Source organism: Ciona robusta, chromosome 7 (assembly GCF_009617815.1).
Source record: "Ciona robusta chromosome 7, ASM961781v2".
Classification (NCBI taxonomy): Eukaryota; Metazoa; Chordata; class Ascidiacea; order Phlebobranchia; family Cionidae; genus Ciona; species Ciona robusta.
Window position 1 is genome coordinate 6,385,351 of NC_143241.1, and position 10,629 is coordinate 6,395,979.

At 33.7% G+C, this 10,629-nt stretch overlaps 1 protein-coding gene and 1 long non-coding RNA gene across 2 annotated transcripts; one reads left to right on the top strand and one right to left on the bottom strand.

The window, feature by feature from the left end:
• Positions 1–1,015: 1,015 nt before the first annotated feature.
• Positions 1,016–9,917, top strand: LOC149734212 (F-box/WD repeat-containing protein 10-like). Its single transcript, XM_089881319.1, has 17 exons — positions 1,016–1,152; positions 1,442–1,590; positions 1,966–2,145; positions 2,482–2,533; positions 2,748–2,902; positions 3,413–3,540; positions 3,757–3,853; positions 4,094–4,217; positions 4,574–4,668; positions 5,207–5,309; positions 5,654–5,775; positions 6,347–6,501; positions 7,069–7,208; positions 7,354–7,512; positions 8,085–8,297; positions 8,827–8,941; positions 9,504–9,917. The coding sequence occupies exons 1-17, from the start codon at positions 1,016–1,018 to the stop codon at positions 9,567–9,569; spliced, it is 2,190 nt and encodes a 729-aa protein (XP_089737445.1). The 3' UTR covers positions 9,570–9,917.
• On the bottom strand, positions 6,301–9,509 carry LOC149734213 (uncharacterized). Its single transcript, XR_016385343.1, has 2 exons — positions 9,164–9,509; positions 6,301–8,907 (listed from the first exon to the last, which is right to left on the bottom strand). It is a non-coding gene; the product is annotated as an uncharacterized LOC149734213 (long non-coding RNA).
• Positions 9,918–10,629: the final 712 nt, after the last annotated feature.

A 10,629-nucleotide genomic window follows, 5' to 3' on the forward strand; every position in this document is an offset into this window, starting at 1 on the left:
GTATATTAAACTGTGCTTCCTAAGACCTAAACCACTTATTTATAAATGAAAACAATTATTTATATTTATGTATAAAACTTTGGTACAACAACAAGTCTTAAACGCATTTGCGACTTGTTGTTGTGGTCAACAAAACGGAAATCTTCCACGGGATATGACGCGTCTATGACGATTCAACCCAATCTTCTTTTTACAAATGGATATATAGGCCCATATCGCACAACAAGTGAACTGTGCCTTTCTCATTCGATTTATGATTCCTGCAATTTGTGACGTGTCGCTGGCGTAATAGCAAAAGTGCGTGCAATATGTCAAAATAAAACCACATATTGATCCATTGCTTCGTATTATTTGATTCTTGACCCGACTGTGGTGTGGCACTCATTTGTCTGAGATGTCGATCAACAGTAACTAATTATAGCCGAAAAAATCTGTGCTATAGCTGGGAAGCAGAAAATGGTAGCGTGAGTATTGGAGCTATTACACATCGCACATCCTGCATTTATGGTTGTATTTACAGGTTAACGTAATTTAATGCATATCATAGTAACCACGCGTTTTCTAATACTTTTTTTTCGTTTTATATAGTAGGATGGGGAAAGATGGGACACCTTTTCATTCTATTTTCTCGTACATTTTGGTAGTAAACAAAGAACATTCAAAGAATTATAAAACCTTGTCCTCGCGACTTTCATAGACCGTTGTTAATTGTTTAAAACACGATCAGGATATTTATATATTCTGTGCTAAAGGTGTCCCATCTTCCCCCACCCCACTATAGAACGGACTCGTGTTGCTATTATCGTTTTTAAACGTGTGGGACAGAACTGGTAATTAGTATGTTGTCACTATTGTAATTAAATAGTCTGTCAATATTGTTCCCTAACTTTTAACGATTAAATTAAATACAGAACCAAGACAAATTTTCTTGGAGCACAAATAAGTAATTTGTACTTGCTCTCTTGTTAAATAAGCTTTGAACCATGGAAACGGAAGACGCTAAAGATTTATTTTAATGTTGATAACAAAATTGCCACGGGTAAAATTAAAAATGAATGCACCAACTCATACAGTATTAAAGCGTACACATGCATGGATTTTACGTTCCGACGTGCATGCTGTAAGAGATTTTATGCTTGGAATTATTAAAAGGTAAATGACGGTGAAATAGCATAATAAATAAACAATGTATTAAGTGTTTTTAATTACATAAAACTTTGGGGTAAGATGGGGTACCGTTCGCACCTAAATTCCATATTTCCTGATCGTGTTTTACAATTAACAAGGATATTTTAGAGCCGTGAAGATACGGGTATACAATTCTTTAAATATTTTTTATTTACGGCCAAGTGGGGTAAAAAAAGAGAATGAAATATGTCTTATCTTACCCCACCTTACTATATTAATACAGTAGCCTATTGACATAGACTTTTTTATACAGAGTTCCTAGCTTAGACATTTTGCATCAAACTGCCCGAATTTTGTCATCGCTATTAAGCAAAGATTATATTTACGCTCGGTCACAATCTAACTCAAGTTGCATTGAAATGAAAGAGTTTGTTTCGTGTAATATGGGGATGATACAGCAAGGTACATGTTCATTATATAAATAGGTTTATTAGTGTACAATACTCCTGTTACAGCGAAAAATTGAAAGATCAAAAAGGATAATAAATTAAAAATTGGGGATCGAATGATAAGTGTTTAATATAACCAATAGATTCTTCACCATCACTTAGACATTAGTTTTATGAAATGCATGATCAATTTAAATACAATGGCAGCACCGACGAGTTAGAGGCAGGGGGCCTACCACTTTGCCACAACGCCGGATGTAAAATCAGTTTGATCTTAGTAAGCCCAGAGTTACATAGATTGTAAATTTATCTATAATAACAATTTCTATTATTTTGTTATAAAACAAATAAAAATATGGGTAACATTTAACTTTTTTTAATATTTCAGAAGAAATATCTTCAATATACGAATGGTTCACGAACAGCGACAACATGAAGAAAAAACATTTTATTTTACAACTTGTTCGAATGGTTGCTGATCCAAGCATACTATATGATGTTTGTCAGCTGTGTCAATCAAGATGCTGTGAACTCAAAAGGCACGAAGAAATTATTTCTGAAGTAACAGGTAGGTATAGTGTAACACTATAATGTTAGCAGTAATTTAGTATTTGTGTCCATTTTTGGCAATAGCAATTGTCAGTCATACATTACAAAGAAAAATAAAACATTTTCAAAAATAATCACATGCAAAATTACATACGTGGTAACTCGTAAGCAGTCACAGGGTGTATGAACCAGAACATTTGTATTAGAATGGCGACCATTGCCCTGCCACACAAATTACATTCACTTATATCATAAAATGACAGACAAGCTGACAATATTTTGCATGTTGGCTTATACACACATACAAATTTGTAATATTTCAATTAAACATAAAAGCTATGTAAATATTACTTAGGTTCAGGAGATCACCAAACTTACATACCAACATCTAATTCAGTTCAATTCAGGTATTGTTTATTTGTTTGTCTAACATATATAAAGAGGCTGGTTCTCTTTTTTTAAGATTACAATAAGTGTGCTTGTATCCTTGGGATCTATTTGCAGCGCATCAAATTTTTAACAACTCGTATTTTATCATTTTTAGTTTTTACACTACGAGAACAGTTTTGTGGCAAACATTGAAAATTTTTGACAGTTTTTAAATTTATTTTTTATTGACAGTCATCTAAACTTTGTTGAATCCTCTTTAACTGTTCCTGACGATAAATACGGAAGATTAAGCAACATCCCATCATCAACATCATCTTCTTGTTTTATCATACCTTGTGTTGATTTTATATCAAAACTTCCTGTTCATCTTGCTAAACAAATTTTAAGTAAGTGGAGCTCGGTCGTGAATGAATTTAGCTTATTTATCTTGACGTAGTGGGGCAACACCAATCATTATAACATGGTGTTCTTTTTCATACTTCTCATGTCAGGTTACGAGTTACCTTATATGTATTTGTGGATATTTACTCTTTTTATATTGTATGAGTATGACTGATACCACTGTGGCATACTTGTTAGAAGTGACGGCTCATCTTTTATATAGGTTACCAGGTTAAATCTCAATGCTGCCATATTTAGGATTTATCTGCTCTGTATTTTAGGGATTTATCTGTTGTCTATCCTTGGGCAAGACAGTCAATGCTCAAACCTAGTGGTCACTAATAGGTTGTCCAAATTGTCGGGCATACAGAAAAAACAATCACCCACATGTTACATAAATGGTCACTTATAAGCGGGCATGAGGTATACAATATACCATACCCATGCTGAATGTCTGAATAGGCTGTACAGGCTAGATAAGGTACATTAATTCCCTAGCACTTTATCTTTTCCAGGTTGTTTAAATTCTAAAGATCTTTCTTCATCATCATGTGTTTCGAACGCATGGAACAAATTAACTCATGAAGTCAAACTTGAAAATTATATTCTTCATGAAATGAAAGAAGAATCTATTCTTATGCAGGCATGTGTTCACCCATAAAGTACATACATGGTAACCTGTAAGCTGGCACAAATAGAACACCCGCGTTATAACAATTGTCTTTTTCCTACATTTTCCGGGCACACAAGAATAAAGCAAGTGACATTCATTCATTTAATTATACTTTTACCAATAATCAATGATGGGAAGTAGCAACATTTTAAATTAGGTGGAAAATTAACCTTTTTACAATTTCAGGGTGTTTCTGCAAAAGGTATTCAGGCAAATTTTGCAAAAAAACGAACTCTAATGCTGCCCGTTATTTCGGAACAAGATGAAACATTTATCAGTGAAGGTAGTGTATTTGACATGTTATAATTTGAGCAGTAATTGCTCCAATTCAGTGGTTACTAATGAGTTGTCTGAATTGTCAGCTATACAGAAGCAAACAGTCACTTACAAAGGAACATACATGGTAACTTGTAAACTGGCACAAGGTGTATGAAACAGAACATCTGTGTCATAACGACTAACATTTTACAGTCAGGGTAGAACATAGTAAGTTACAATCATATTTACCCTCTTACTTATATAGGTGACTTGACGACAAAGAAACTTGACTTTGATTTCACCGACATTGGGTTACCTTTAACACCTACATTAGTTGAAGAGAGAAATATATTTTGTGGAGCGTATAATGTTCTTGTGGTTAACCATCAGTAAGTTGGAATTTAACTAAATGTGTATTTTATCTATGCACAATGTGTGTTTTGCTGCTAATACCATTCTCTTTGTTGTTTTAATTAATCTGATATTCGTTCTAAGTGTGATCAGTACCACTAGTTTGGTGTTATGAGTGAATAAACCAATACCATTGTATTTTTTTAAAAAAGACACTCAAAGGCATTTGCTCCAACCAGAGGTCACAAAATTTGACACAAAGTACTGCATATATTAGTTATACTGTTAACCATGAAGGCTTGTGGAAAATTTTAGGAGAATAAGTGGGGTTAGGAGCAAAATTGTCTGGGAAGCTCTGATCTAACCCATGCTTAAAATCTCTTTTGTTTTTTAGTTCAGATCGTCATAGAGTAATAGATTACGATGGTGGTAACTCACTTATAATGGGATCCAATGATCGAACTGTGAAAATTATCGACATTCGATCTGGTGAGTTAAAACAGTATTATTTGTACGCAAACAAAAATGTTTTTTTTTAATGTGTTTTTTAAAGTAACAAGAAACTTTTAAATATAAACTTTTACCACTTTGGGTAATCCCCTAAATCTAAAACCTTCTATTTTCTTATGTACATATAAATATACAGACATAAAATTGCCAACCATGCAGAAATATAAGTCATTAATGTATTCAAAGCTTAAATCCTGACTAATCCAAAAAAGTCTTAAGACCTGGTACACATTGTACTAATATCAATGACTAGACTTTGGACATGGGTGTGGCAACTGGCAACTATGGAAAGTCACTTAAGTACACTAAAAATCTTCTGAATGAAACTTGTTTTATCCTCGCGTGACGGGAAAATGACAGCAATCTATATAACACATGTTCTGTTTCTAACACCTTGTGCCCTCTTACAAGTTACCACGTATGTCACTTTCTGAGTGATATTTATTCTGTATGGCTGACAAATTAGACAGCCCATTAATGTACTTAGCTAATAATATTCAAACAATTTTAATGCCAGGTCAGTTGTGTCAACCCCCTATTCAAGGACACCCAGGTTACATAACAACTGTTCATATGAAAAAGAACAATTTCTACAGTGGTAGTTATGACACAACAATAAGGTATTTAATAAAAATTCATTAGTGTGTATTTACCATATGTTTATTCTTAAAACTCCCAAGCCAATTTGTTCTAATTGTCACTAATAAGTTTAATATTTTTGGCATTTTGTAGCACAACCTATGTTTTATAGCCAATTTTTAAGCAAATGTTTCGCATGGTAGACAATATTTTAAGGTCTATTCGTGGTTTGTTTGTAATTACCAACAAGATTTAAAAATATTTAAAACAAAAAGATAGGATATAGCGACAAACAACAGTTGTTAAAACTTGCTTACAGTAAAAACATATTTACATTTAAGTGGAAGAAAATAAGTGTAAAAATAAGCAACATTTATATACATAGATGTTGGGGTGTTGGATCAAGTGGTTGCAAACAAATTCTGACCGGACATCGGAAGTCAATCGTTTCAATCGACTCTTGCGAAAATATTCTTGTGTCTGGTTCTAGAGATGGTAGGGTAAAAGGTTGGTACTTGGGTTAAATTTTATGCACACTTTTGCCTCTATTAGAAAACTGACTTGATAATATTAAACATAAATGGCTCGTTTGTCTGCTAGGTGTAGCGACCACGCCTATTTTTTTCCAACTAAACTTAAATATGTTTTTAACTGTAAGCGTGTTTTAACAACTGTTGTTTTGTCGCTATGTTCTGTCTTTTCGTTTAAAATATTTTTAAATTTTCGCTACCGTAATTGAAGAGAGAAATAAAGTTACTATTATCATTATAAGTTTATAATAAGCTGTACCACAGTGGTTGGCATGCCTGCCTAAAACCTCGAGGTTATTAGTTCAAGGCTCGTCGATGCTATCATTGTAGGTATGTGTCTTAATTCATAACACTTAATAGCAATTGCCTACAGTTGTCTCTAATTGTTGTCCAAATTCTCAGCCATTCAGAAAAACAACCACTCACAAGGTTACATATGTGGTAACTAGTAAGCGAGCACATAGTGTATGAAACAGAGCACCCGTGTTTTAACGACTGTTGATTTTGTGTGCAGGTGAGGATAAAAAAGTTACATTGTTTTCTTACAGCATGGGATTTATCAAGCGGAAAGTGTAAATGCACATTCAAACATTCAGAACAAAGTATTTTAACTTGTGTGAAGATACTTGGAGACATTGTGATCAGTTCATGCGACAGAGGGAAAGTTAAAGTGTGGGATTTTTCTACAAGAAAACTGGTTAAGGTTCGTATGATTGACAGTATTGACACATGAGCAACTTTCTGGTAATGGTTGAATTTAACTTATTTCACAATGTATGCAACTTTATGGGTGACTTTTGTTTTCTGATGGTCTTGCAGTTTGCACAACCCATTGGTTTGAAACAACTATTGTAAAGTTTATTGCCCAAGAACGCACACACCAACAGTACTAGTTCCAACGAACCTCAAATCTAGTACCCTTCAGTTAAGAATGAAGTGCTATAACTTTTTAGACCTGGTCTGGATTTCACACTACTTTCTTATTTTTTGCTGTAGTCAAATTTCCTAAAACTGTTCTTTAAATAATATGACATTAGCTTAACAAGCATATATAACTCTAGCTTTTACTACTACAGAATATAACATACAGTAGGGTGAGGGAAGATGGGACACCTTTTCATTCTATTTTCTCGTCCCATTTGGTAGTAAACAAAGCATTCAAATGAATATTAAACCATCTATTGTTTAAAACAAGATGGGAATATTTGGATATTGGGGCTAGAGGTGTTTCGTCTTCTCCCACCCTACTATTATTGTGTTTTTTTTGTAGACCTTACGGCACCGATGTGGAATAAACAGTGTTTGTTGTGATGCATATTACATAATAACAGCTGGTGATGATGGTTATGCATTAGCGTGGGTGAAACCAGGGAAGGTAAAGAAATGTCTCAAATCGTATCGGCACCCTAGGTAGGTGAATGAATGAATAAATGTAACTTGCTTTATCCTTGCATGGCCAGAAAACGACAGTCGTAATAACACAAGTGTTCTGTTTTATGTACTTCGTGCCAGCTTATAAAGTTTTGGTTAGTTAAAATTATTCTGTGTGTTTCAGGAAAGTCTTGTGTGTGGCATTGTCATTCCAACGACTCATCACTGGCTGTGAAGATGGAAAATTGAGAGTTATTCATCTACAAACAGGAGAATGCATGAGAGCTTTAAGAGGGAACAGTAATTGTGATCCGATACTTTCATTATGTTGTTATACTAACAAGTAAGACTATTAATAAAATGTTATTTAATTTACTGGCACCATGGCAAAGTCGGTTAGCTGCCTCTAATCCAGAGATTATGGATTCAAGGCTTGTTGTTGCCACCATTGTGGGCGTATGTGTGTTCAAGACACCTAATGCAATTTCTAAAACCCAGTGGTCACTACTGGGTTGTCTAAATTTTCAGTTGTCATGCAGAAATAACAATCACCCACAAAGTTACATACGTGGTAACTTCTAAACTGACACGATGTGTATGAAACAAAACATTCGCATTATAATAACTGTCATTTTCCACGCTACACGAGAATAAATAAGCTACATCCATTCGTTAAAGCTTGCTATGTGTAACGTATTCTTTGTTGTAACGTATATTCTTTGTTGTGTCTGTGTGCGCTTTGAGTTGCATCTAGCGTACATCCGGGTTCTGCATAGTCTGGAATCTAAATAACCTTAGTTTTCTCGGTCATTATATTTTGGACACGCTAGCGGGCGGTCCGTTGTAAACCGCAGCCTAGAATACCGATATAATAAAAGCTCTGATTGTGACAAGTTTGTTACACTATGCATACAGTCCAATAGGCGGAGATAGAATTGTCGTGAACACAACAAGCAACATTCTCCTGCTTCAATTTGAACCAATATCATGGAATTATGAAGCCCATGATAATAAAGAGGACGAAAAATTGTTTAAAGTAGAACGACAAGTCAGACCTCTAACATGCACACAGTATCCATACACAAGAGCATGCAGAAGCAGACTTTCTCTATCATCAGCCACCTCTAAGTGAGTTAGCATTTTGAAACGGTATCATAGGCGCCTAAGCTAGGTTGGGCCTGGCTTTTTTTACATTACATTAAATATTCAGTAAACCTTACCAATAAGCTAAATTTGTTTCATAGGATTGCACATCTAAATATCGGTTTTGGTGTAATGGGCCAACTATGGTCTATATCCTGATGCTATGACTTGCCTTGCCATATCTTAGCACTTAGCTATTTAGATTAGAATATTCCTCTGTTTAAATCTGAAAAAAGTTCTATGGAAAATATAAAATTGGAAGCATTTTAAAAAGCCGTACTGTAAGATGTTTTAATTAACATTTTTAATTTATATTTTATTGACATGACAGTAATGATTCAACTTTTCCTAAAAAAATTATTTAAAATTTAGTAGGCACTGTAAAATGTATGGTGTTGCAATTAACACTTTAATTTATATTTTGTTGACATAAACTTGACAGTAATGATGTGATCATAGGAAGTAATATAGACAGGTATGAGTCAATGTAATCAAGGATATATTCAAATAACAGAACTGCCCGTTCGACGTCTGGTAGTCGACCAAACACTGCTTGTTCTGCTACGTTCCAAAGTTCATGGAAACGACCACAAAGCTGTTACACAGAACCAAGATCAGTTCATTCAAGGGTTTGTAGAATATTCCATTCACAAGTTTTATTGAATAAATAAATGATTAACGAATGAATGGAACGTAGTTAACTTAGCGTGGCACCACAAGAGTTATTATAGTGTGGTGCAACCACAGTCGTTATGAAGCAACGACAGTAGTTATTCCGTCTTTTACATACACCTAATTTGTGAACATTGGGTTAAATAACATAACGTTAAATGTTTTTTCAAAATACATACCTTTTGTTACCTGTTAGGCAAAAAAGATTTAATTCACAAAATTGTTTTAGGTTTTGGCTTGGTTTGCATTTATTACTTTATATATCTGATAGTACAATATATAGTAGGGTGGGGGAAGATGGTACACCTTTTTATTTTATTTTCTTGTCCCATTTGGTAGTAAACAAAGAACATTCAAAGAATATAAAACCGTATCCTCACAACTTTCATAGACCGTTGTTACTTGTTTAAAACCTGATCAGGATATTTGGATATTATGTGCTAAAGGTGTCCCATCTTTTCCCACCTTACTAAACCAACTGTTTATATTTGAATTTTTAAACATATGTTGCAATTATAGATTTCGTCAAGATGTCAGTCTTCCATGAGTTGTACATCATCTGCAACCAACACTTCCAAATACTGATAAACAATAAATTGCCACTGTTAGACAAGTTAACTCACTTTTCCCCAAACATTTTCCTATTCATAAATTTTCCTATCCTTTTTGATTTATTTTATAAAGAACTTTTGTGCCAAATATTTAAAAACATACTGTGTGGAGAAAAAATGTGCTCGATTTCATTTACTGTAAAGTTTTACTTGACTTTAGTTAACCTAAATAAGTTACCTGTTGTGGAACCACTGCTTTGTTTTCCTAAACTTAAATTAAATGTTTTATTTTATAAATAATTATGATAGTTATTGTTTTAAGTTACCGCAGTAGAGTAATGTTTTGAAACCAAATAGTTTTGTTCCACTGAGTTTCATTGTATCACTGTGCCATCAATACAAACCAAAAGAAAACCGTAGCGAAGATCATAATATTTTAAACAACGAAGAGAAAAGGATCAACAGCTGAACAACAGTCGTTAAATCACGCTATACATAAAGTGTATATGGAAATGAGCTTCAGTGAAAAGCGTGGGCGTTGAACCAATTACAAACAAGTGGTAACAGCAACTTTGGTAACAGTTAACACAAGTTTCTGTGTAACCATACATATGTTTAATGTCGTACTAGTTTCAACATTTAGTACTGTGGCGTAAGACGGAAAACCTTTAGCACATACCTAATATCCAAATATCCGGTTCATGTTTTAAACAATTAACAACGGTCTATGAAAGTCGCGAGGATACAGTTTTATAATTATTTGAATATTCTTTGTTTACTACCAAATGGACGAAAAAATAGAATGAAAAAGTGTCTCATCTCCTCCCACCCTTCTATAAACATTAAGTAACATAGGCAATTGAACTTGTATTTTTCAATTATTATAACACTGAGTTTCGTTATTAGGACACTGAACTGCTAACGTTGAAAGGAATGTTCTATTCAATGACGTAACTATAAACGTTCCTTTCAAACGCTTAGAATTATTTGTTGATATTACCATTTATGTTCATTGACGTAACAGTAGTTCCGTAAACTGTTCTTTCATTACATACGAGATAATTTAATAATATTTTACTTTGCTGAGTTTGAAC